This window comes from Fusarium coffeatum (assembly GCF_003316985.1).
Source record: "Fusarium coffeatum strain FIESC_28 chromosome Unknown BRIP53273_contig_412, whole genome shotgun sequence".
Taxonomy (NCBI): Eukaryota; Fungi; Ascomycota; class Sordariomycetes; order Hypocreales; family Nectriaceae; genus Fusarium; species Fusarium coffeatum.
The window spans coordinates 1-26,695 of record NW_022158201.1 but is presented as its reverse complement, the minus strand read 5'-3'; the positions used below and the strand labels follow the sequence as shown (position 1 = coordinate 26,695).

General features: G+C 48.0%; 9 protein-coding genes across 9 annotated transcripts; 5 read left to right on the top strand and 4 right to left on the bottom strand.

The window, feature by feature from the left end:
- Positions 1-1,026: 1,026 nt before the first annotated feature.
- FIESC28_11482 (uncharacterized protein) lies at positions 1,027-1,662 on the top strand (the record flags this gene model as incomplete). The annotated part of the gene is made up of 1 exon (XM_031165605.1): positions 1,027-1,662. One exon carries the CDS (start codon positions 1,027-1,029, stop codon positions 1,660-1,662), a length of 636 nt encoding a protein of 211 aa, XP_031010344.1.
- Positions 1,663-1,737: 75 nt separating this feature from the next.
- FIESC28_11481 (uncharacterized protein) lies at positions 1,738-3,378 on the bottom strand (the record flags this gene model as incomplete). Its single annotated transcript, XM_031165604.1, has 1 exon — positions 1,738-3,378. The coding sequence occupies one exon, from the start codon at positions 3,376-3,378 to the stop codon at positions 1,738-1,740; it is 1,641 nt and encodes a 546-aa protein (XP_031010343.1).
- A 462-nt stretch (positions 3,379-3,840) lies between these two features.
- Positions 3,841-4,526, top strand: FIESC28_11480 (uncharacterized protein; the record flags this gene model as incomplete). The annotated part of the gene is made up of 3 exons (XM_031165603.1): positions 3,841-3,908; positions 3,973-4,186; positions 4,245-4,526. 3 exons carry the CDS (start codon positions 3,841-3,843, stop codon positions 4,524-4,526), a joined length of 564 nt encoding a protein of 187 aa, XP_031010342.1.
- An 87-nt stretch (positions 4,527-4,613) lies between these two features.
- Positions 4,614-5,155, bottom strand: FIESC28_11479 (uncharacterized protein; the record flags this gene model as incomplete). Its single annotated transcript, XM_031165602.1, has 2 exons — positions 4,614-4,934; positions 5,024-5,155. 2 exons carry the CDS (start codon positions 5,153-5,155, stop codon positions 4,614-4,616), a joined length of 453 nt encoding a protein of 150 aa, XP_031010341.1.
- A 2,704-nt stretch (positions 5,156-7,859) lies between these two features.
- On the top strand, positions 7,860-9,236 carry FIESC28_11478 (uncharacterized protein; the record flags this gene model as incomplete). The annotated part of the gene is made up of 1 exon (XM_031165601.1): positions 7,860-9,236. One exon carries the CDS (start codon positions 7,860-7,862, stop codon positions 9,234-9,236), a length of 1,377 nt encoding a protein of 458 aa, XP_031010340.1.
- Positions 9,237-12,995: 3,759 nt separating this feature from the next.
- FIESC28_11477 (uncharacterized protein) lies at positions 12,996-16,553 on the top strand (the record flags this gene model as incomplete). The annotated part of the gene is made up of 1 exon (XM_031165600.1): positions 12,996-16,553. The coding sequence occupies one exon, from the start codon at positions 12,996-12,998 to the stop codon at positions 16,551-16,553; it is 3,558 nt and encodes a 1,185-aa protein (XP_031010339.1).
- Positions 16,554-18,054: 1,501 nt separating this feature from the next.
- On the bottom strand, positions 18,055-18,936 carry FIESC28_11476 (uncharacterized protein; the record flags this gene model as incomplete). Its single annotated transcript, XM_031165599.1, has 3 exons — positions 18,055-18,465; positions 18,519-18,587; positions 18,676-18,936. 3 exons carry the CDS (start codon positions 18,934-18,936, stop codon positions 18,055-18,057), a joined length of 741 nt encoding a protein of 246 aa, XP_031010338.1.
- Positions 18,937-21,918: 2,982 nt separating this feature from the next.
- On the top strand, positions 21,919-24,684 carry FIESC28_11475 (uncharacterized protein; the record flags this gene model as incomplete). Its single annotated transcript, XM_031165598.1, has 3 exons — positions 21,919-22,090; positions 22,143-24,309; positions 24,363-24,684. 3 exons carry the CDS (start codon positions 21,919-21,921, stop codon positions 24,682-24,684), a joined length of 2,661 nt encoding a protein of 886 aa, XP_031010337.1.
- Positions 24,685-25,983: 1,299 nt separating this feature from the next.
- On the bottom strand, positions 25,984-26,503 carry FIESC28_11474 (uncharacterized protein; the record flags this gene model as incomplete). Its single annotated transcript, XM_031165597.1, has 3 exons — positions 25,984-26,262; positions 26,313-26,425; positions 26,485-26,503. 3 exons carry the CDS (start codon positions 26,501-26,503, stop codon positions 25,984-25,986), a joined length of 411 nt encoding a protein of 136 aa, XP_031010336.1.
- Between the last annotated feature and the right edge of the window lie 192 nt (positions 26,504-26,695).

The window sequence follows — 26,695 nt, the reverse complement described above, 5'->3', positions numbered from 1 at the left end:
GGGGGGTTGATAGGACAGGACTGGACTGGATTGGATTGGAAATGCATTTTGATTCCCCCGGAGGGTTTTAGTATCTAACGAATTGAATGAATATACTGCTTTGATACCTTACAGCTTATCTGACATCTATCCATTTTGACAGTGATTTATACAGATTAGATAACGTACAAAGAGAGGTCGTGATGGCTTCATGATGGCACTATCAATGCGACTTGACGGAGGGTTCGATTCATTTCAACGCCAGCCATAACGCATTCTACTAACAAAAAGAAAGCCTAGAAGGACTCTCTCCCGTACCGAAGACTTAAATAAGACTTTTTCATGATTATCAGACGTCTATGTCATGCAACAAAAATTGCAAAAAAAGATAGTTGGCTGCTCCATCTCATCCACTTGCCATTCCAAATCCCCCCGCACTAACGTGTTCCCACCCGCCACGCGACGGGGGAGAGATCTCTGCAGAGTGAAACCTCCCTCAAGGGTCATCTCCAGTGCTTAGGGCCGCAGAAGTTCCAGCATCGTGAGTTACCTGCACGAGTGGGCGGCCACCGCAGCGTTCGGGCGGGGCGCGGCGGAGGGCTGGAAGTACTCAAAGAATACGACCAGAATTGGGATGGGCGGTTGAGCGGGTTTGAGCGCCTTCACCGTTAGACCATTACAGTCGAAAACTAGTGACAATTTTATAGATTATATAGCGTTCCCCTCTCTCTGTGGCGTAGCGGGACCTAGTTCATGCTGCGCCACCATGTACAAATGCATCAGGTCCAGCTTGTTGCTTCAGTGGCTCCAGGGCGCCATCGTCAATCCACCTTCAACTACCAAATCCTTGAATAATGCGTTCTTGTTTAGTCTTATCAAAAACCTTGCAATACCCTGGGACTTACTGATCCCATTCGATGCTGACTGTACTGGCTGCTGCCTCTTATCATTTATCAGCTTCGATCAATTGCTTCGTTTGCTCGCCGAGAACCATCATGACCAACGATTGAACGACCAACTCTTCGAATCTACATACGAATCACCACGATGTTCTCCATATCGCCCCGTCTTCACATTCGTCATCCCTCTCCAACGACCGCCGAATTTACTGTAACGAATCTTCGACCGCTTCCGCCAGCTTTGCATACACTCATTCTTCTCTGTCGCGTCGTCCTCTCCATCTTCACCCTTCTCCTGCTTCATGCGCGCCTGACTCTCCACCCATTGCTCGTCTACGCTGCGCCATCTCTTCTGAAGATCCTGCCAGCTTCTTACCTCCGCGCACCAACCTCGATAGCCGCCCTCGCACAGAACATACCCCTGTCCGTCCTCGTTCCCGCCAGTATAGCTGTGCTATGGCTATCCAGCCGAAGGGGTTATGCGAGCGAGAGTATTTTGGTCATGAGAGGCTTGGGTGTGCAAACAAGTGAAAGTCCCGGAAGCTACCTTGCTGGAACGGCGACAAGGTTCATACCTACCGAAAAGATCCAAGATATTCTTGTGAACGAAGCGTTCCTTGGGTTCGAAGTCAGGTACTACCTCATTGTCATTGTTGAAGGTGAAGACGACGTCGTCGTCGTGTTTCCGGGCCTATTACCACGGCGAAAAATTGTGGAGGAAGTATGGAGAGGTGTTAGGAGGTGCTTGTACGAGCAGAGAGGAGAGGATAAAGTACAGAGTTGAGCAATGATACCCATAGAAGAGCGTTTTACTATTTTCAGTTTGGACTTTCTATGTGCCAAAAGTGATATATAATCTCTACTCGTCCATGGCTTCATCTGCCTTCCGCTTGCCGATTCCTCTCTGTGTTCGCATATCCTCTGAGCTAGCATATCCCTTTCTGATTGCATATCGTTCGTTCTGTTCTTCGGGGGATTGGAGCTTATCCTTTTTCATCAGTGGCACATAGCGACCTCCCATACGTCCACCGTTGCCGCCCTCATAGACGACTACACTGCTCGCTTGCTTGCCGGTAGGCTCAGGGCGTGTGACTTGGCGTGAAGGGTCCTTACTGCGCTGTGTCGAGACAAGCTGCAGAAGCTGGTTCGAGAGCAGCTCATCTAGCTTGCGCTCTCGCCAGTACGCCCACATGCCGTCCATGACACCAAATGGACCAGGCTTGCTCAGTGCTGGATCATCCGCCAGATACACCCAGTCGAGGCCATCGGTCTTCTTGGCCGTTGGTTCAACAGGAGCATCTTTTTCGCCAGGGAAGATACAGTCCCAAAGTACAAGGGGTACTTCATCGGCCATCACATAGTTGGGCTTGCAAGGGTTGTTTGCTACATCAAGCATCGTTGTTACAATATCAGGCTTCTCCAGTCGTTGGCCGGCAAGAAAAAGAACAGCGACCATATGGCGAATCTGGTGCCATAGGAAAGCAGAACCTCGAACGTTGAAAGAGTACACTTTGGGATATACAGTGCTGTCGGCAGGCAAGCCCTCGGTGGGGGCAAACTGTGACCCGGAAAGATACGGCAGGGCTGAGCTCACATCTCGAACCTCTTCGATATCGGTCTCGTAGATGGTTCGTACAAAGTTTGTGATCTGCTTGCCAGGGTCGATCTTGCAGAAGTTGCGGAAATCATGCTCTCCTTCGTAGCGCTTAGCTGCCTCTCGCATTGCCTCAATGTCGAGCCAGCCGTTCCTTGCACCCCCAGCGCTAGGCTCTGGTGTAAAAGCGGGCTGTGTAAAAAAGTATCTGTACTGGCGCTCGCGGCAGGAGAAACGAGCAGAGAAATCCGGGGGTGGTGAGGGACACCAGGCGAGAATGCGGATATCAGGTGGTAGAACACGGTTGAGCAAACGGGGGTATTGAAGTTCATCCTTGATGGGGTCGAAAGTTGATGTCTCATCTTCCATTTCTTCCACGTTCTCCGCAGATTGCTCATCGATCACCATTGCCTCGCCAGCCTCACTCAGACGTCTTCGCTTCTTGGGCAGGGGTCTGTTGCTTCGCACTCGGAGACCAATAACCTGACCAAACGCACTAACACCCTTATCTGTACGACCGCATTTCGAATATTCGCAGCATTCGAAGTCGACGACACGTTCATCGTTGGGAAAGATGAGGCATGCTTTTGTAAGAGCATTCCACAACTCCTCCTCGATAGACGGAGCATTCGCCATAGCTTGGAACTCAAAACCACCGTAGTTCTTGCCCAGATATGCAAGTTTCAAGGCGATGTAGCGTGTTGAATACTTGCTGGGGTCCATCTTTCTCTTCCCTTTGGGTTTTGTTGACTTTTTGGCCACATCTCCCTCTTCGTTCTGGGGTTGGATCTCATTTTCGGGTTTTGTTTCTGGAGCAGGTCGATTTCTGAGTTCTGCTTCAAGCTCTTTGACTTTTTGGATGAGACCGTTTTTGGTCCATGACTGATAATTTGACTCGCCAGACATGGTGCGGTACTTGGAGGTTTTTCGCTGTTGGTGCACAGTAACTTGAGATAGTTCACTACTTGATGAGATATATCGAGTTTGAATTTGGCTTATTCTGACTTCGAGCGGCCTTTGACGCCCAAGACAACGGCCAAAAGATCTCATGTGAAGTTGGTGGGTTCCAATTTTGGGCGATTATATGCAGGCCCATCAGACTTTACAAGTGGAAAAGGGCTTTGCATCAGTTTCAAGATGTGGCTTGTGGGGGTATCATGTGGCTGCTTGTTGCAGGTTACGCCACAGTTGGGGGACAGAGATAAGTTACGTACTGCTCTCATCTCATCTCTATCTTTGGCTCTTAACTTAGTACCTATTAAATAAATCCATGCCCGCTCATGTTCATGTTGTCCTAGCTGATCAATTTTCGATACATCCATCGGTCTTATTCTTTGCACAATTCAGTAAATCCGCAAGATTTTCACCATGGATCTGGAAGTAATCAAGATACTCCTTGTAGGCGACGAAAAATGCGGCAAGACAACATTTCTCTCGTATGTAGAGTCTAACTCATCTATTGAATCTCTGGGTATCTCATACTAAACACCGCTTCTTCAGCCGACTCAGTGCCGGCGAACATATCAATCCAATTCCTATGCTTCGTGATATCGACCAGCCTTACATATTTGGCATCAAGACAGGGGCAAAACAATTCCAATTCGAGTTCTTTGACACGTCGTGCCCCGATAACTGGAAAACGCTGGACCCCGATGCCATCGTCATTTGCTACGACATCAGCCAGAGGTTGAGTCTCATCAATATGCAAAGATACGTGAGTGTATCACCGATCACCTCTTGTGTCAAGAACGGGAATAGCTGATAGTCAATAGTGGATCGATGAAGTTAAAAGATCGTTTCAGCGGTTTGACACCCTACCACTAATCATCTTGGGTCTGAAGCGTGACCTGAGATCAGAGGATGATCCAAACGGCATCATCTATCCTCAAGAAGCATATCAGGTGGCGCAGGCTCTCAGGGCGGATCGATATGTTGAATGTTCGGCAGTGACGGGTGAATTGCTGAAGCTGGCCTTCGAGGATCTGTGCAAGACAGCAGTGACTCCAACAACAGGCGCCAATAGCCAGAGCGCAAGCACATGCGCCATACTATAAGTTTTTCAGGAAGAGAATGCATCAGGTTAATTGGTAGGGTGCGTGGTGCGGGTGTGTAATTCGACGTTATATTGGCGATGTTAGATTTCAAGCAGCGGCGTCGTTCATAGAGACGTCAGCGCCATCTTCTTCAGCATCTTCTTCAGAAGCAGGGAACTGGCCGAGGACTTCGGCGATGATGTTAACCATGGCTTCTTGCTGCTCCTCGTCGAAACGCTCAGACATGTCCTCAACAACCGTATTGAGAGCAGCAACTGAGGCGGGACGTAGGTTGATGATCATGACAACCTCGCCCTTGGCAAGGTTGTAAGGTCGCAGGCGCTCGAGAAGTTTAGAGATGCAGCCTTCAGTGTACGGCAGCGGTTCCTGACCCAAAGGACCTGGGTTTGTACGAAGATATTGAAGGAGCTGCCAATAATGTCAGTTTTGTTTTTGATAGCGATGATTCCCTGTAGCAATTCCTAGAGCTTTGAAATAGGACGAAAAAAAAATATTACCTCGCGAACCACAGTCTCGAGGTTTGGGGGTCCTCTGCGTTTGGCGTTCTTGTATCTTTCGCGCTGTTCCGTGACGTGCTGATAGACCTCATAATTTGTAAGGACAGCGGATTGCGCTTCGAGAATCTTCATGACAGCGGATGATTTGATTGAGCTTCCCAAAAGCTCAATGAGATGTAATGTGAGACAGTCAGGGAAAGGTCTGTTGGTGGAGAGGATGAGGCTCTGGGATAGGGAAAAAAAGGCAAGTGACGTGTGGCCAATCAGCAGCTTGGACTCAAAGAAGACTGTTTATTGCATTATGGTGGGTAGGTACGTACCTACGGTACTGGAGAGGCACCTATTTGCACACGACAGATACCGCTGGGCTGGAAAGTGTCAATTCATAGTAGCTCAGGTAAACAATACAATAAGAGCCAATACAATGGCTACATTGTGGGAATTTTAAGGTTCGATCCGATGGAATGGAATAAATTACTGGAGTCCAGATCCAATAGAAACGAAGTGAAGCTAATGCGCTGTTTATTTGCATGTGAGTCTGGTTAGAAATGGAGTGGTTAAACGGGAGGCACACGTCAGAGTGCATCACTTTACAAACTTCATTTCTTCTGTCATCAGCTACACCTCTGCTCACTGGTGGTTTTATCCCTACTTGTAATCTATAGGTGTCAGGACTTTTCTAACAACCATGGCCATGTATCGTGCACAGCATACCCATTGATTAGGGCATGAGGTCGATACTAGACTCTCAGTTGGCTCATTGTGTGATGCTGTGTGTAAAATAACGAGGTCGCGTGCATCCCTACTGTAAAAACATTGGTGGATGGGTAGAAGCCGGGCACTCTCCGAGAGAATGACTGACTGGTAGTGAACCATGTACCAATCATAGGTACTTATAGCTTTTGTTAAGTGTTTGATACAATACTTATATACCTATCCATACTGTAGCACAAGTCAACTGACTGAACCCCCCTGCCAGGCTGCAGATTCAGCGTCGCACAGTCCTTTCTTTTGTTTGTAATTTTCAACAAAGGTTGGCTATTTCAAGACTCGACAGTCAGTTCAAGACATGGGCGGTCTGGGCAAGCTTATACAAATACACCTTTAGTGATCATCCCTGTTCAGCACCTCGGGCTCCCATTGTCTGTTTATTCTATTTATCTTCATACAGTACATATATAAATCCATGATGGTTCCCGTCAAAAATTGCGGGACAGCAAGGCTTCAAATGTAGGTACTGGCCGATACCCTGAACACAAGCGAATCAGCGGGGGTGGGTACCTGGGCCAATTCGAGCTGGATCTCCTAGGACCTACCTTGGTATGTCAATTAATAAGTTGGCGCAAAAAGAAAAGAATAGAAATAATCGTTCACTCGATATTGGATGCGGATATCCTCTCGATCAGTCGGGCGTCACAATGCTAAACGGTAATATCCTCTTTTGAAGATATAAGAACAGTCGGGTCATGCCTTCCTCTTTTCAAAAGATCTGCCATGTGTGAAAGAGCCCTTGGCAAGTGCAACCATGTCATCATCTCTTGCTCGTTACACTGTCTGCTAGGTACAGTTGGTTCACTTGTAGTTGTAGGTAGCGCCTACCTTAGTAGGTACGTTATTCTTTTTCACAATGAAAGTTACGGATACCCATTGGATGAATGTTCGCATCGCAATAAACCGCACACCATAACAGAAGGCTTGATTCAGTGGCACAATTAAAATTACAATTCGAGCAAACATTCTTTTTTGCTTTCCTTTCAAACCTTCGCCCGACATATTCCTCTTTCATCGACATCGACATCGATATTGACATTGACATTCATTGCGTCGCACGCTTCCCCAGTCATCTCCACTCCTCCACCCACGGGCGGCTGTTACGACCGATCACCGAGCCACTCGATTCAACCTCGACTTTCATCTGATCGATTCGTCGTCACTTTGGATCATCACCTCATCCGCCTACTCATCTTCTCTATTTCTTTGGCCTGTGACAGATAATTCTTTCACCTTGACGAGCCGCAGTTCGAGGCTCGCATCGACTTTGCTCCAAGGCTTTACACTACATTGCTCTGTCTCCGACACCGGCATTACAGTCGCCGTCCTTCTATTTACTTGGGAATCCCTGCCCTGCTATTCGGCATTGAAACCTGCTACCGAGCACTGAGTCTCAGCCTTCAGGTGCTCCTCATCCCAGTGCAGCACAGTGACGTCGACTGGCCCTCCTTCGACCCGACTTTTGTGCATAAACTCTCGGTCCTGAGCCCCTGTTGGTCCTCAGGTCGCGACGAGACCCAAAGCAGTCGATAATTATCATCGGCTAATAATACAGACATTCTATCCTGTACCGTACAATATTTTCCAGAACCATTCGGATCCAATAAGCACGGCAAACCCCACTCCGCACGCACGCTTGCAGTTACTGCGCTCCAAAAAGCCGGGGCCGCCATTGAGGAGGAAGACATTGGAAAAAAATTCATAAATTCAGGTCTTTTCATTAAGTAGGTTAACCTAAAACTTCCAACGCAACGCAACCTCTCTTGGATTTGGACTCGGACTCGACTCGTTTCGGCTTGTCTCAGTCATATCTCTTTTACCTCCAATCTCCCCGTTCTCATCAACCTCAACCGAAGGTCCATTCCACCGCTAGAAAGCTCTTGACTCGATCACTTTCTTCCCCTCATAAAAAAAGAAAACTACGTACTCACCCCTCCGATTCGGGGCCCCTCCACACGCACACACCCCGTTTTCCGCTTCCGTCCCTCGCCGCAGTCAAAACTTTTTGCTCGTCTAGCCGACAACCTCTACTTCAACTTCAAATCCACCCAACCTCACTGTCAACATGGTGCGCAATATCGTTGTTCTGGGAGGTAACTCCCACCCGCAACTCACAGAAAATGTTTGTCAAATTCTTGGTGTTCCAGCCAGCAATCGCATCCTTGGAAAATTCAGCGGCGGCGAGAGCCGTTGCGAAATCAAGGACTCGGTCCGCGGTAAAGATGTTTATATCATACAATCCGGCTCCGGCAACGTTAACGACAACCTCATCGATCTTTGTATCATGATTTCGGCTTGCAAAACCGGTTCCGCGAAGCGAGTGACTGCCGTTGTGCCTCTCTTCCCTTACTCCCGACAGCCTGACTGGCCTTACAACAAAGCCGGCGCTCCTTTGTCGCAAGTTTCCGGCGCTTCTAAGGACTACACATTTGAGAGTGTTCCCCCTACACCCCGTCCCGGTGGTCCTAAGTCGGCTGGGCTACCCAATGGTGTCAACAATTTGACCGAGAAGCTCTCAAAAACTGCCATCGATGCTGCCAATGGTGTAAACGGTACCAATGGTTACCCAACACCTCGTCGTTCAGACACTTTCTCAAGCACCACTTCCGAAAACCGTGGACACCAGCCCGAAAACTCGACCTCCTCGCAGCGAAGTGCCTATACCACACACGACTACGAAAACCAGTCTAACATTTCCGTCTTCCAGCCTAAACCAGGCTATAAGCAATGGATTGCCCAGGCTGGTACTCTTGTCGCCGACTTGCTTACCTGCGCTGGCGCCGATCACATCATCACCATGGACCTCCACGATCCTCAATACCAGGGTTTCTTCGACATCCCTGTTGACAATCTTTACGGAAAAGCCCTGCTACAGAACTATATTCAGACTAACATTCAGGGTCATCAAAACGCCGTTATCGTTTCTCCCGACGCTGGGGGTGCCAAGCGAGCCACTTTGATCGCCGACAGTCTAAAGACAGACTTTGCTTTGATTCACAAGGTAATTCCGTCAACCTCTGGTCCTTCCCAAGACGACCAAAGCTCATCTAATACTTTAAAGGAGCGACGCCCTATACGATTCACCGAGCACCGAAATGCGAGTATGATGCTAGTTGGTGATGTTTCTAATCGCATCTGCATCCTTGTCGACGACATCATCGATACCGGTAACACGATCACCCGCGCAGCGAAGCTCCTGAAGAAGGAGGGCGCAACTAAGGTTTACGCTCTCGTCACACATGGAGTATTCAGCGGCGATTCCATTGCTCGTATCAACGCCTCTTCTATTGACAAAATGCTGGTTACCAACTCGGTTCCTCAAGAAGAGCACCGCCGACTATGCCCCAAGCTCGAGGTCCTTGACATTTCTCCAGTATTTGCAGAGGCAATTCGCCGTGTTCACCACGGAGAGTCTATCAGTGTGCTGTTCCAGCACAATTGAGATGTCAATACTAAACGTATGGTTTGTCCCAGATTCCAAACCCGGTTACTTAAGGGCATGTTTGCCTGTATGCTGGTACGGAGAGTAAAAGAAAATCTGACTTTGGACCAGGCAAATCTCGCTTGTTGCCATCAATTGTCGCAGGAGCTTATCCCGCCCTTCGGCACATTTGAATGATCCGGGATATTCTTGCTTGGAGTTCATTTGGGGTCTCTTATTATATTGCATGTGTCGTTTGCCAGATTTACTCTGCTGGCATTGTTTCTCGATATTTCCCATTTACACTCATCTAATGAGGTACCTGGACTGGCACACAACCGTGTGCGATGAAGACTATGGGAGGAAAGGATCTGGTTGAACGGTTGCAGCGTGGGTTGGGCACGTGTTTTCTTGCTTTCTGCTGTGCTGCACAATTTCAACTGCTCCTGAACCTAGACTATTTTGCTACCTCCTTTCCCGGGCCCATATTCTTCTCTCTTGCTCTACACGAAAATTCCCATACATCTATCAAGGTCTGATATCTGTATCTCCTCTTTCTTCAACGGTCAGAGATGAGGTGGTATGTTTTGGGGATGACAACGAAAGAATATTCATCCAAGGCCTGTGTTACTCACCAGCTCTGCAATTGCATAGGAGTAAAACTAAAACGTAGAGCTTTAGATCAACCCAAAGTCTGGAAAGCTGTAGACCCAGCTGCTATTTCATTATTACTGGGGCCTAGGTTGGCGCTCAGTTAGCCCTGCAAATGGCAATACTGTTGAATACAATTAAAAATGGAAGACAAAAAAAGTTTGAACATCAATATCCCATGTTCTTGCTACTACAATTAACCCCTTGTAACTGAATTAATCTCCAAAGAGTAAATGAGAAGTGTACGATCTAGTTGATATTTATACATTCTTTATTGAGTTGTGTTCCAGCCAAAGGTTGCGAGGAGCCTCTTGACGAATCCAGCTGATATTGACCCTCTCCTTACCTGGTCGATTAAGTGACAAGAGTCCAGGGGTGGGGGATCATCTCAACCACGAACGTATCAGTGAGATTCTGATACTGCTCAGACCTACCAACCTTCACCGATATAGTATTGACAGTACGGCGATCACAGCTCGAGACACCAGGGGGACAAGACGAAAGGGCGGGATTATCAAGACAAAAGACGAGAGACTTAGCGAGCTGAAAAGCAGGAGCGTTCATCTCCATAATGTATCCGGGAAAGGACTTGAAAACCTCGATACCATAGGGGAAATTGATCTACCAAGCAACATATGGATAAGCATTTAGTAACCGGCCAAGAGCACCCAACCCTCCAGCCCATCTAGGTATTCATGATACTATCATGTACTTTAGGGTATTTCTTTTAAATTCGTAAGTTCTGGGCTGTTATTCACCAATGAGTTTTGTACATTTTCCATCTTGAAATCACTCCTTACCAACTCCTCAATGACATTCATGATAGTCTTTAGTATGGAAGAATCCATCAGTTTCTCAATGGTTTTGGTTCAATCCTACGACAATTGCACCTTCTGATCCTTTCCACTTCATCATCAACAGATAATCACCTCATCTGAGAAAGACCAAGAGAGGATCTCGGATATATACAAGTAAAAATAGGGAATAATCCACTAGAAAGTCAGTAGTCATAGAATTTCAAGCTAGCTACCTCATCAGGCCAGCCTTCAACTCAGATCGCACCTCAAATCTTTGTATTTGTCATGGCTTCCGAAGGGCCCTAAATGGTTGGCCTGAAGTCCTGCGACCAGCAAGCGCGACGCCAGCTTAACGGTAGCTTGTTTTCAGGATCCTTTCATTCTCTCGTCTTCTTGACAGCAGCGTCATAGTAGCAATAAATCAAGCGTCAGTCATGGACCGGGGGGGAGAAGGGCCCTATCCTCATCAAGTGTGAGCGAGCTGGACAATGAAACATGCAGCCATTTCTAATCTGACCACCAAGAACCGTCCTGAAATGAGTCTTGCGCACGAACCAGCGGGCCATGGACAGGTCTTTGAACGGATTCAGTACCATAGCACACTGAGTAAGAGAGTCGCGAAAACCAGATACGGAGTCCTTGATCTTGTTTGAAGCATCCCGCTTTGCAGTATCCTCGAAAGCCTCGACTGGAACGACAGTTGGAAACAGGTTAGTAGAGAAGGCATAGACAAATACGATGAGAACAAGGGTGAGATATGTCAGACGACGAGAGACGAAGCGGCATTGTCTGTCGTAGAAGATATCGATCGATAATCATTGGGCCATGATGGCGCGATAGCGACAGTTGACGGTTACGAGTCCGTGGAGACATGGAATAGTAGAGTCTGGTGGAAATCTGGTGGTGAATGATGGGCAACCAGCTTCTCCATTACTAGGACAAAGAAGCATCTGAGAAGGGTGGAATATAACATTGAAGGTGAATCAAGCGAGTTTCCCGCAACAGATTGCAAAGGAAGTTGAGAGGGAAGGTGGTTGCGAAGGGAGAAGAGGGAGGAGGCTTGAATGAGAACATACAATGCAGCCATTACCTTCAGATCTACCGTCTACAGGAGTTTTTAGAAGCAATGCAAGTAATGGATCTTAGTACCTACTCAGTTAATGGTGGTCACTCACTAGCCCTCAGGGTGTCAGAAAAATTAGCCCCAAGGAGCATAAGAGATGGAGATAATTTAGTCACCTTATGTTAGCTTAGACTAGCACTTAGACTACTCTATTCCTGTAGCCTAAGCCTTTGAGGATACCTACCTAGGTAACTTTTCTGTTATCCACCTGCTAGCATCAAGCGAGGTAGGTATACGGATAGATACAAGTGTTTGTACATATAGCGTATGTGCTTGTGTTGAACCCCATATCCATTTCTCTAGAAGGTACCTACCTGGACGATTAAAATGAACTTAGCTTTAATAGAGTAGAGTACCAGGCAACAGTGTATCCATGGGGATGTCTTTAATGAAAGTATTTGTACTTTTCTGTAGCACTAGAACTCTATTTCCCCAGGCAAAAGGATCGACCGCTAGGCTCCTCCACATACGCTAATTGGTAAGGCTGATCAGGGGTTCTGTAACTAGGCTCATGGATCTATATCTATGTAGGGAAGGTAGTGGATATAGATATAGATATCAACAGCATTCTCACTTCAACGAGTTTGCCTATTCTTTATCAAGACCACCTAATTGCTCAGATTTGTTGATTGCTCTGCCCAGTAGATAGTATCTACGAATATGTGCATGGAACCTTGAAACAACCTAAAAGCAAACTTTACCCCACATTCGTGATGGATGGATAGCTGGTACCTGCCTGCCCGACTTGCTCTCAGGGTATCAGAAGAATTAACCCGGAGATCCTATAAAATACTTTGGTCACTTATTCTGGTGTAGACTAGCACTTAGGCTATTTTATTATGGTAGCCTAAGCCTTAGGAGATAATTCTGATGTTACCTAGGTACCAGCCTGCGAGATCCATACCTACCAGGCAGGCAGCAGTGTCCACCAGCTGCCAACAGAAGCCCATCATGGCCGGGCACTTGCAGGTTATACCTAACTTTCCTCTTTGCTTTCATACTACTACCAACCTTTAGGTAAAAAAATAATCATTCTCTAAGGTTTTCATAAGGCGACCAAATATTTCGTCTCCTATCAACCTTCTTTCCATATCAACTCTAATATTAGGGTTAGCTGTCTGCCTTATATCAACGCGGCCGGGCTGTGCCTTGCAATCTTCCATCTCAAATTCAACATTCAGACAAGCTATTCGGACGGACGGACGAGTCATGGGCATCAAACAGTTCAACGACGACGCCAAAGCTGCCATAGAAGCAGCCAACCGCGGCGAGCTTCCTATTCCTAATGTCTCTAATCTCCGCAAGGGGGATTCTGACGGAGAGATCGCCTTTACCTACACCTACGCCTCCACCCACACCTACACTCATGCAGAATCACCCCTCGAGATCCAAGCCCTGTCAACAGAACCAGAAGCATACCCCAGACATTCAAGCTTCCTGATCTTCACCCCGTCCGAAGAACCTGTCGTCGGCCTGGAAAAGTGGTTGCAGGAAATATCTGATCTAGCCAACGGCAAGAGTGTCACAGGTGTCATCGCCTTGATCTCGGATAGATTGACAAAAAAGCTAGAGTCTTCATCTCAGCTTGACGGCTATATCTCACATGAAGACTCCACCACTTCCGATATCGACGACGACGAGGAATCCTTCTATGAAACCGAGTTTGATGATATGGATATTGATCCTGTTCCGGCGAGGGAACCATCGTTGTGCAATGAGGACCCCTCTGTTGCTGTTGCTGCTGCTATCACAGGACGATTAAAACGCCACCTACGAGAAGCAAGAAGCGAAGGATATCATCTATGGATTCCAGTCGAGGATAGAGAACACGGAGGCCTCCACAAGTTCTCACTTTCTATACATGCCTCGAAGCTGAAGATCCCTGAAGAAGCTTTGGAAGCGTGGGGGCTCAATCCATCGGACTACGTTGTCATGATGTTCAAACTAACATCGGAATACCCCCTACTCTCAACGTTCTTAGAACCCTCCGACCGCAGCATTATACAGTTCAGTTTTGGTAAATGTACCAGCCCGAACCCGTCCTCCATATCTGCTACACGATTATTCGAAGGCGACGACCAGGAAAGTGCAGACGAACAGATCAAAAGCAGGGATGAATCTTCAAGTCCATTCCTCCCTCTTTGCATGTCTTTATCCTTCGATACCCTTCTAAACAAGGAGTTTCCAAAGCTCCTGCGCCTGCGACTATCAGAGGGGATTTCATGGGACCAAGCGCAAGAACTGTATGCTGAATTGAGCACGGGCACCTATGATATGAATGCCGTCAAGAATCATGACGAGAGCTCCGACCAGTTTGACCTAGAACTTTTAGAACGGAATTATCTATCAAGAGATGCAGACGCTCTCAACATCATCTTGATAGCAATGCAATTCAGTCTTCAGAGACTAGTCAATTGCCCGAAATACTGCCTTGTTTGTCATCGAAGAACAGGGAATTCAATCGAGGCTATCAAGCCTTTTGTTTGCGAAAGCCAGCTTTGCCTTTTTCAATACCTGTCACTCGGATTTTGCCAAAGTATCGAGCACGAAATCGTCAACAACCCCAACGTCGTCGACCTTCTTGTCAGTTTCTTCTACGCCGCCATAACCAGTAACCGACTTCGCGAATTTCCCATGGGCCTTGGACTTAAATGTGCCGCATCAGCATTCGCACCCGCACCAAGTGAAATCGAACCACTCTCGGCAGAAGTATGCTTCGAGAGCAAGACTATTAGGTGCGATAGCCTCGACTACCCGAAATACAGGTCCATCGCCAAGGGACAGTTCATCACTCTTTTCCCATCAAGTCAGATCTTATCCGTACAGGCATCAACCATGCCAATCATGCGAGGATCTTGCCGAAAGCATATCTGCGTGATCGAATCTTGCAAAGCTACCGATTTGACCTTCGAGATCATTTCGACACACACAGCCCCCAACGTTCAAGATGACTGGAAAAACCCTACTTCTCAAGCAGCCTCTCAAACAGGCTATGCAGATCCAACCTGGGAGAAAGCGCTTGTGTATAAACATGAACAAGATATTGACGACCTCGAAGTGACGGAGCGTTACCAAGCACTTACTGTCATGTGCGAGTGTATTCCACCTGTGCAAGAAATGAAAGAATATTTGACAAGCCATCCGGGACACCAGTTGTCGTCATGGCAGCGAATGGACACATCGACTGTTAGCCTTCTAAACTGGATTGTCGCCTCGAACAGATCTTTCATTGTGCAGGACGCACCCATACCTGGGGTATCCCAGCCAGGGGAAGAGCCGTTCAAGCACGATGACCTTGTTGATGGCATGGCGGATGGATGGGTGCAATTCCGTTTTGTGCAAGGGTCGCCCGAGAAAGAACAGATGTTTCTGAGAGAGCTGATTCAAAGAGTTAATAACGGAAAGCCATACCCTACCCTTTTTGCCTGGCATGGTAGCAGTCTCGGGAATTGGCACAGTATCATTCGAACTGGGCTTGACTTCTCCGAAACCGTCAATGGACGTGCTTACGGTAACGGCGTCTACTTCGCAAAGGATTTTGATACCAGCTTCTCATACTCAAGGCATGATGGGAGACTGTGGCGAAACTCGGCTCTTGAAATTACCAGTGCTATAACCCTATGTGAGATAGTCAACGACACCGGTCGCTTTGTATCGACATCCCCCTACTTCGTTGTCGATCGTGTCGACTGGATACAGTGCCGATATCTCTTCATTCGAGTTGACACAACGCCGCCGTCAAACCCCCAAACTGCGAATGCGACACCTCAAAGTATACAACCAACAGTCTATATCGAACAAGACCCTACTCACTCACTGAGATGCGGGTTGCAGTCGGTTTCGATCCCTCAATCCGCCTTGTCGACGTCTCGACGTATGCTTAGGCACAATACAGCAGAGGCTGTAGGTTCTTCACAAGATTACACTACTACAGTCGAAGAGTCTGATCATAGAGCTGAAATTAACAGCTATCTGGATGAGCTTCTTGCCTCAGATGATGAAGGTGATACACAACCAACATCGGGGCGAAAGCGAAGGCGGACGTCCGTTGACTCAGGGCTCGGCGAGGCGCGGCTGCTGGCTACCCAGAACCAGTTCCCATGGCAATCCAACAATGTCACACTTTTCCAGCCAGGCCAGCTTGATCTAGACTCTCTGCCCAAACTCGCAGAGCCTACCTGGGCCGCATCCTCTCCAGTGGCTCTCCGAGCCCTGAGCAGTCAGATCAAAGATCTGCAAAAGATACAGTCAAATACCAACTTAGTTACACTGGGGTGGTATATCGATTTCGAAAGGCTTGATAACCTATTCCATTGGATTGTTGAGCTCCACAGTTTCGATATGGATCTTGCCCTAGCCCAAGACATGGTACGCTGCGGATGCTCGAGCATTGTGATTGAGGTCCGGTTCGGTGCATCATTTCCCATCTCTCCCCCATTTGTGCGTGTAATTCGCCCGCGGTTTGTACCCTTTGCCCAGGGGGGTGGGGGTCATGTCACGATGGGGGGATCGATCTGTTCAGAGCTTTTGACAAACTCGGGATGGTCCCCAGCACTGTCACTGGAGAAGGTGTTCCTTGAAGTTCGAATGAACCTGTGCGAGAAGGATCCGCCCGCTCGCCTCGAGCAGTCCGACAGGGCAATGAATGCCCAGGATTATAATGTGTTTGAAGCTATAGATGCGTACCATCGCGCTGCCACTGCTCACGGCTGGCAGGTTCCCTCCGATCTTGAAATGCTGAAGTCCATGATGGCTAGTGAGAGGTAATGATGGAGCTGAGCTGATGGGGATTTGCTTGAGTTGAGGAGTAGGGGTTAGCAGCTACAGGAAACAAGAGTCAGTAACTGCCAGAAGTAATAGTCGGTCACTACCTATATAGTTCGGTACATCGTCTGATAGAGTAATAATACACAAAATAGTGAAAGCAAGAAATACATATCCAGCCTGGGCGGGTAACAGAAGAATTATCCTCCAAGGCCTAGGCTACAGAAATAAAGTCGCATAACTACTAGCCTAAGCTCGCATAAGATGATCAAATTATTTCGTCTCTTATGCTCTTAGCGGTCAATTCTTCTGACACTCTGACGCCAGCCCATGCTGCACCTTGACAGTGAATCGAGGATACCTATGACAGACGGGCTACTATGCAGCAGCGGAAGAATTGACCTCCAAGGCTTAGAGTACTAATTTAAAGTAACCCAAGTGCTAATGTATTACTTACTTACATTGCCTATCTTGTAGATTCTTAGTAGCCAAACTTTCTAATGCCCTAGAAGCGATCACTAAGGGCCTACTGGGTTAAAAAGCCACCAGTAATTCGTGGATGACGAATTTGGATCAAGCGGTAGTAGATGGGCACGCAACTACCTATGCACTTTGGCTGACAGCTGAAGCCGATATTCCCTCCGATCTGAAGTGGCAGTTTGGATTTCGAATTCCCCAGGCCTCACGTGAGGCACATATGGCAAGTGTCACCAATCCGAAGAAAAGGAGAAGCAAGGAAATGTCGCAGTCGACGATGCAGCAAGATCGGAGCGAGCAGATTCATCCGGTATTGACACAAGACTGAACAAGTCTCAACCCCGACCGGAAGATACACCGAGCGTGAAGTAGCTCACCCCGCACGAAAGACAGACCAGAGAAAGATCCCTTTTAAAACATACTAAGAAAGGTTGTAGCTTCCAGGATACCAACCGTCGAAACTCGACGGCGGGCATCGCTTAAAACCTGGAGTTTAGCTGATAAGGAAGCGTGGAAGTTTGCACGTGCTTTCCTGGCACGCCGTAGTCAGGAAAGAACTGGGTGAGAGATAGAAGAGTCCAAGTACACTGGCGGCTCTGGTTTTGAGAAGGGTCGCAGTTCTTGGAATAGGTGAAATGATTTGAAACGAAGAAAGTAAAAGTCTCAGAGCCTGTGGTAGTCTGGCTGGTAGGGAGTCGCTATTATAGATGGACTTTGTTGTCGATACAAGTTGATCTATGCATTCAGGCAGGTGTGGAATGTGCGGTACCTTTACAGGTAGCCCAAGATATATAAATCGAAGTCGGGGGCGACGCCTTTATTCTTACCATTACATTTGTTGTTGTTAGTACTTCAGGAGTGTCTTTTATGAACAGAAGAAGGAAGTGTCTACTGTCACCGTTCGATTCCAGTATGACAAGCAATTTGCACGAACTGATTTACTGCTTAGCTATCTACTTATCTCGCACCGACAGGTACTCCAACAGCAGCAACGTCTGACCGTTGCCACCGTCGGAGCTCCTGGCGTTCAAGCGTAGACAGTATCACCACCCATCTCTCCGCTCAACTCACGAGAGGTTGGGCCGCGATGTTCCAATCCTGCAGCTTTTCCAATGGATCCGTTGACACGCTTCGAGGAGACAGTACCATTTCCGTTTTGGGCGTGAGCATTGCTATTGTAAGAGCGGAGGGCAAGACGGGCTGATTCCAGAACCTTCTCGGCATGAACGACTGCATCGCGCAGGGCATTCGCCGTGGGGTCCTCAGATCGCGCAACCTGCTCGGCACGGAGCTGTATGATGTGTCCGTTGAGCCAAATGCCCCGGAGCTGCGATTCAGCCATGTCTTGTGCGCCTGAGATGCGACCACGACAGGACGGTGTCCCACAAAGACAGTCGAAGGGCTGAGCCATATGCCATTCAGTCGAGGGGTAGAAGAACTAGGTTTATCATCAGTCTCTGTCTCAAAATATTGCATATGAATTGTACTGACTGTAAGTTCATCTCCGACCTCGAGACCTTTAGGGCCAACAAGAATGTTCAGGTTTCCTACATCGAAGAGCTATATTCCAATGTCAACTCAAGAGAACTCGAACGAAATCCCCAGGGACTTTTTTATTCAGTGGTACCCTTCGATCAGGTTAACTAACAAGACTAGGTTCACAAGAATGGTTGATATACAGCAGATCGCTGTTGAGGTTGAGGTGAGTATCGCGACCGGTCTGAACAGTAGCGTATGTGGCTTCGCTAGCAGGTGTGCAAGGTGGGAAGTCGAACTTTGCAAATACAGCAAAGGGTGGGAGAGATACACGAGAGATGCTTTTGGTGGTGAATTCCTGGGCATTTACGACAACAACTTCTTGGATGTCGGGGTGAGAGGGCTGATGCCAGTGGGGAGTGAGAGGAGCCATTGCGATGGTTTAGGGTAGTAGTGAAACTTCAAGGTCGAGTCTGAGATAACTGGTCAAGTGAGTCAGGTTGAATAATATGAGATCTGTTGGGCAAAACACGCAATTGAAGTAAGTATGCGGAAGGGTTGGACAACTGTTATCAAGAGATAGCTTTGGGGGACCTCGGTCTACGGCTGCAAGTGGAGCTGGTTTCTGAGAGCTTTCGAAGTATGAATCAAATCAATGTGCCAAGACACTACAAAATAAGAGGGAGATTCGAGTTCTCTTATCTACCTACCGAGTTTTCGAAGGTGACTCTTATGCCCGCATAGTTGCTGTACCTTGGTTAGCTGCATATTGACATCCAATGGCTCTCGAGTTCCGCAGCACCGAAGCAATTCATAGGTAGGTACTTAGCCAGAGTCTAGTAGCTACTGTAGGTAGTCTTGATTTGATCTCGGATGGGTACTTGGGTCTCGGTTAGCGGGGTAAACTTGAAGTGAAGCGCGGGGCCGAGGAAGGATGCGGAGTAGCGTAGTGGCAATCCTTCAAAAGCACTAGGTATTGTCTTGTCTGTGATGGAGATTGATAGATTATCGAGTAGGTACCTATGTATGATACCCTTTATGAGAGATATTTGCTGAATTGAAGGTGGCATGAGATGGAAGGTCTGTATCATGACGAGATAAAACCCCCACTTACCATTCACGACCTATTATTAATTGGGTGACCCCTGATAGGATATCAGGATATCACATTACACTGGTGGTGTGGAGGGGTATTGACAAGCACAACACAATGGAGGGTGATGGCGGGGTAATCTTGGGTCTTGGGTGAGACAATAGAATAGTTTAGGTACTAGATAGTGAGCTCATGACATCCAATGTCTCGGTCGAGTTCGGCATTGACATCTCATGAGCCGTATCATGGTTTCGGGTGGGCCCCTACTTATTCCTATCGGCCCCCATTGAACCGAGGTAATGACAATCCAACACAATCAACATAGCGTTGCTTTTTAGGTATGCAACTTGGGTCTTGGATTTGATTGTCTTTTAATTCAATCCTCTTCAGATCGACATCTTCCTTCCATGTTCCAGCATAGCAGACTGGAAACATATATGTATCTCGGAATTATGTCGATATCTTGGTATCATAGACACTGTCTATAGATTCATGGCAGGGTGATGGCAAATATTGTTCTTCCTTCGTATCCAAGTTGATCCCCAATCCATGGCCTAGTGATAAACCAGTGGTCAACTACTGAGTTCTACTTGTCTTTTAAACAAGGTGATAGTCAGTGTCCTTCATTATACATTGTTCACATATTTACTATTGTTAGCTAATGAGAACCTCTTCGCTGGCCAGTTTTTGATTCGAGGTAAAGATCTGTTGTCCGGTTCTTTAACAGCCACGATTGTTTCTCCATTGAGGCAGCATGTATTCGTGATCAAAGTCTACAATAAGACCAATACAATAACAGCAGATCTCATGGCGAAACTCGCTTTCTACCAGACTTATCTTCAGGCCCGGTTGGATACTGATTTCGGATCACCCCGACTCTTAGACGCATGGCTCGCACAACAATCGCGTGTTCTCAAACACGCTCTGCACAGGTTTGTTCATTGAGTGGTTAGTTGAGGTTATTTATCATGGCGAGCTTGAATGCCCTCTTGCCTTGAATCAAGAGAGCTCAGTGATCGATATGAAGTGAATGGTCCTTCATCCATCTCTTCCACCCTATGGATCGGACGCCCGTATTACTAACTGCCGTCATATAGGGCAGAACCTTGTCTGTATAGTCTCTGTTGGCATATATCTGAGTTCCTCGAGGTATAAGCTAGTTATTCCTTCCAAGTACATTCTCCAACCTCGGAGCAAGAGGTCGAGTGTTTCATGTCCTGTGTGTAAAAATATCGATCAATTCAATTACTTTCAATAATCTGTTTTGCGGTTGTGTCTTTGCTATTCTTTCTTCTTGCCTCGAACACTATCACCAGCATCATCGCTTAATACCACATATTACCGATACGTTTCCCTTCGAAGACCTTTCCTGCTTTCCCTATCACGCCAATCGATCCTCTCTCCTTTCTTCTTACTTCTTTTCTCTTCACCTTCGTGTTTGGCTTGTGTAGCCATTATCCCCTTGCTCGATAATTGTCCTCTCTCCATCTCCACCTTCTCCTTCGCCTTCTTTCCCTTCCAATTTTCACTTACCTTTCTGTGGCTAGGTTCCTGCCGCTCACCACTACAAGTGAGACTTGTTGAACATTCATTTCATATTGCTCAGGAGCTACCGTTGCTATCTGTTCCAGCTCACTGCAGGAGCTTCATCATATGCTTCAAGGAGTGGAAGGTGCTCCTTCCTTAGCTCAAGATCACGAAGTGAGTTGCCTCTTTCGTTTGCTTGACCTATGTGCCGCCTTCCCCGTTGCACACGAGCCCAAACCAGTCTCTAATCTTCATCTTCATCCCCAGTCTTCAAACCTTTCTCTTGTCATCCTCACTGTTTCTTTCGACTTTCCAACCTTTGCTTTCGTTCACGATCCCTCGCTGTCGCTGTGAGTCTCCGCCAGAAACGCTCCCTATCTGGCATTTACATCGAGACATTGTCATTGAAGTTAAACGCCCAACATACAAGGGCTCTGTTCTGTTTGCATTATCTACTGTTTGCTGTTTTAGCTGCCGACACATATCAGTAAGTTGACATCCATCTCTTTCTCATATACCCCTATCTGGACTGTTTTTGCTACCGGCCCGCTTGCACTTCCACACAACTGGCAGGACCGTAATGGTTTTTATTGCAGCGTCCAGGCCCAGCGCTCCAGATCCCCTTCTAATTGGAAATGGCGGGGCAGTGCCTAGACCACTCAAGACTTGTGGTTTTGTTTTCTCCTTCTGCTAACACCCAGAACCTGATTTCTCGGTGTCTCTGTCGTCAACAATACAGGACATGCCTGTTTATTTTTGCTTTCTCGCTATTATTTGGGGCCCCTTGCTAACAAGATGATCTTCTACATAGCTGATCGACGGTTCTTCTACGGTACTTCGAATGAATTCGAGATGAAGACTTTCAGATACTCCGCCAAAGATTTACTGCGTTTGCGCCGTACGCACTCGCCTGCCAAAGAGGTTCCCTATAAACTCGGTCAAAGAGTTGACGAAGACCATGAATTGGGTAAGCATAATTCGTCTTTCGATTTCCCGACCAGAATCTGATTGCCAAACAGGAGAAATCATTCGTACCGAACCTGCACGCTCGCTATCCCTTATCGTTGAGGAGAGCGGCGGTTCTAGTGACTCAGATGATCGACATCGCCAAGGCGCTGTTCAGCAGCTTGATGGTACCGACTCGGAGCGCAAGTATCGAATTCGAAGCGATTCTGAGCTCGAACGGGCACCTATGGTGGCACCAGCCGACCTTTCCAGCCAGAAATCAAAGGGCTTTCAGAAGTTCTACAACTCCGTCGTCTCTCCTACTCATGTACGAGTCACTGCTGGCGGTCGAATCGTGCCCAATACTCGTGGGCCGCAGTCTCCCACATCAAAGTGGAATCGAGAACGCAGCTCGCTCGACGGTCAGCCGCATGCCCGCACTATGAATGGCAATCAGTCTGAGGGTTTTGCCTATCCTGTTTTACCTCCCAGTTGGGGACACATGACTGCCATGGCTCCTCCCCAAGCACCAGGTACTATGCCTGGGATGACTATGAGACCCCCTGAAGGCTACACTTTCATGGCACCTCCTGCTATGGGCTACAACATGGCTGCTGTCCCTTACAACCAGTTCCCTCCTTCTGGTGTTCCTCTTCCACACCCAAGCCAAGCTAGCTATTTCAGTAAGCCTCCTGAGGCGGGTATGGAACCTGCACGAAACGTCCACCTCTCGCCGGTAGAGCAGTTTGATCCTACACGACCATTCTTCTTCAATGGGCAGTGGTTGGTTGCAAACGGAAACACGTTGTATCCCATCAACATGCCTCCCCAGATGGGTTTTATTCCCACACATATGCCTAACCAACCCGCCTCTCGCTCAAGTGGTGACTTTATCGTTCCCTCGTCAAAGTATACCCGCGTGTCTTCGCGACCGCTCGACCCGTCGCCTATCACCTTGCAGACTACTGCGGATGATATGTCTCGCTCTACCAGTCCTCCCTATTCGTCAATTCGTCCCAGTTCCATCACTCAGAAGCAGCTCGAGGTTCTTCGCAGTCAAAAGAGGTATCATCAAGATCAGCTTCAATACAATAAGCACCAAATCGATCTTCAAGACATGGAGGATCGGCTTCAAAAGATCTGTCTCGAGATTGAGAAGTTTGAGCGCTCGTATGCCACACAGATTGAATTTGAGGCCAGACACTACCCCAAGCTTGAATCTGTGGGTGAGGCCAACTCAAACTCATCCACTGACTACCCTCATAGTCGTAGTGATTCTGATACCCCTGTCGCTGTTAACACAATGTCGAACCCGGGCCTGGGAACTCAACCGCATACCAACAGGACGCAGGTTCACTCTGTGAGTAGTCTCAGTCCATCGAAGCCGGCTGCGACGGTTGCTTCGGCCAAGAACCCCAATAACACTTTGGAGAACAATGGACAGCAACGAAAGCCTTCAAGCCTTCCAGTAAATGCTGCTCTGGCACCAGTCTTCCAGCCTCGATCAGAAATGAATGACTCTTTCGTCGCGACTGACCAGATTGATGAATCCGCACGTTCTCGGCACTGGGAGAGCATGTACAAGGGCGCTGCCTCTTGGCGATCGTCTTATTTCACCAAGGAAATCGAGGCCGAGAACAATTTGGGCCATCCCTATCTCGTGGGCAAGCTCAAGCCAGGAGTCCTGCCACAAGACGCCCGGCGTAATGACTACACCTACGACCGTGAGCTGACAGCAGATGAAGAGCGTGCTCGATACATCTACTGGGAAAAGACACCTCACTATTTCCAAGACGGCCTTCCCAAGTATGATGGCAAGGACTTCTATCACGCTCCCATTGTCAAGGAAAATCCTGTGCGTGCTGGCGAAACTGCCTCTCGAAACCTGTCCAACCCGGTCGAGACGCGACCATCATCGATAAAGTCCGGAAGTGCGGGACCATTCCATACTGTAGGTCATGCCGCCAGAGGTTCTGTTCGCCAGAGGTTCGAGGAGGCCACTCGGTCTGAGTCGTTACACCGTACTAATGACTCCCTCTGTGCGAGCTCCAGCTCCGAGTTTCCTCGCTCTGAGTCTCACGCTGTTCACGCTGGCTCCCGGTACCTAGATTTTCGTCTTGCCATCGATGAGAATGCGCAAGTCTCCAATGGAAAATTCCACGTCAAAGTCTCCGACGACTCGGGTGAGGAAGAGGGTAGTCTGATCTTTAAAGGGCGCCGAGTAAAGGATCGCGCTGCCAGGTACGTCAGTAACTGTCCCGTTCGAAGCGACAATGCTAATTTCTTTACGCCAGCAAATATCCAAGTGATATCTGGTCGACCATGCGCAAGAAAGGCAAAACGAGTGCCAATGTGGTTGCTGGTCAGGTCTCGCCGATGACAGCCCAAGGTGTGCTTCCTCACTATTCGGGTCATGCCACTGCATCCCTGACTCCAACCATCACCACCAACTCTCGTGGCCAGTCTGTCAGACATGGCGATATAAACTGCTCCCCTACAATTCATCCTACTCTTGGAAGACGTGAGGAGAACAGGCCCCCTCTCGAGCTTCTTGACCGGCAGCTCCGCAGCGTTAGCTTCCATGACGGCAACCAGCACACGGTTTCGACTCGCTGAACAGATTCATGTATACACTTTTTCGCAACATCCACATTCTTTCTTGGTCGCGACACATATCGTGCTACATTCGCAAGGCTTCCAGTAAGCATCAAACATTGCTCATGGTTACGATTTGTACGACTCGCTGCACAATCTTCTTCGCATGAAGCATGTGGTGACGCATGCGTTTACTCGCGACTGGGTCTAATGGGCGACCCTTTGCATTTGGTTGTGATCGCCAACATCTCATTATTTACAGCGCCTACCCAGACAGGCGTCCAGGCGACATCAGTGTTAGAATAAATAATATGTTAAGATTTTCAAGGGCGAGGAACAGACTCCAGGGGGGTTATTATGAGGGAGATGGATCATTCTTGTTGAACGCATGGCTGTATTGTACGGAAATCACATTATGCTTAAAGGCATGACGGACTTTGTACGATTAGAACATATTTGCTCACGAACGACCTTGCTATTAACTGATCCCTTGCTCGACGTGATTTGACGACTCATGATAGTCTGCATGCAAGTGTACACAGGTAAGCTCGAATAGTGCTCTGTATATAGGCAATGTTTATGTATTTATAGCCGGACATGAACTGACTCGGCAAGTGTATAAAAGCAATAGGTTATACAGCATGTACCTCACCTTCAAATTTCCAGCCTCATTGGCAACTCGGTGAAAATCTTCTAGGGAGAACAGGACCCCATGATAGTGTTGGGTCCTGTCGAGTTTATTCTTCGCTAGACGTATACCTCGAAAACCATGGATCTAAGTGGTTGACGCGGAGATATCCTAGCGGTGGGTTGAAAGATTGAAAGTCTACGGACTTACCGTCAGAAGGCACCAAAGTGCGAAATTGCAGTCTACGACAGACAAGCATTGTATGCGTCTGATATTGAGTTAGCATCCTACGAGGGGCAGATGGGACTGAGCATCTGTCCAGCAGAACATCACGAGGGTACTCGCGATTGTGCATGTGGGAGAGAGCAGGTCAAGACTTCGGGATAAACCTCCCATGGAGCATTTCACCAGTGAGTGAAATGGCCATTGAGAACCCTAAAAATTCTCAATTCATCTACCCTGCTGTAGACCGGGTACCGCGCCGTTAGAAGGAAAGCACGCAGGTATCGCAAAACGCCGGAGTATTATGCCCATTCCCTCATCAACTTTTGCCCTTGATGTTGCTCACATTGGTGTCGTAATTGTGAGTGGTGAAAAAAGAAAAGATTCGCCCTCGCCAGGGAGGGGAGGTTTGATCATGCCGTCTTGAAAGTTCAGTTTTGGTTTTTGTTGTTGCTCGACAAGTTCATCGCTTAAGCGGTGACCTTGTTGTTGGCAGCGAGCTCACGGCCAACCTTGGAGCGGGCCAGAATGTCCTCACGGTCCTTGTCAAGCTTAAGCTTGGTGATGACGACGTTGGAAGGGTGGATGCCCAGAGGGACGGACTGGCCGTTGGCCTTGTCACGGGTGACACGCTCGACGTGGACAACGTACTTGAGACGGTACACGGAGGTGATCTTGCCCTCACGGCCCTTGTTGGAGCCACGAACAATGGTGACCTCGTCGTCCTTTCGGATGGGGATAGAGCGGACCTGGGAAAGGTTAGAACGATGAAGCGATTTCCGCAGTGACAATAACATACGTTGTACTGCTCACGGAGCTCCTTGGAGAGGGGAGCGCTCATGATAACACGGCGCTGGTCAGAGGGAGCCTTGAAGTGAGCGGCACGGCTCTTGCGTCGGGAAGACGAGACGACTGTTTTCAAAAGTCAGCAACATGAAAAATAGACTGCAATTACGTGCGGAAGCACATACGGTGGTTGATCTTGGTCATTGTGTCGGTGGTTGGGCGAGGACGACGCTGAAATGTTAGTCGGGCGATGAAGAACGGATTGACAACAGAGAAAATTTCGAAAAAGAAAGAGGATTTTACTCTTGCGAAGTGGATGTGTGGTCACGTGAATGTGGTACCCTAGTGCAGGAGCGATCCTTCTGGCTGAGTCAGTTTTTTTTTTTCTTTTTTTTT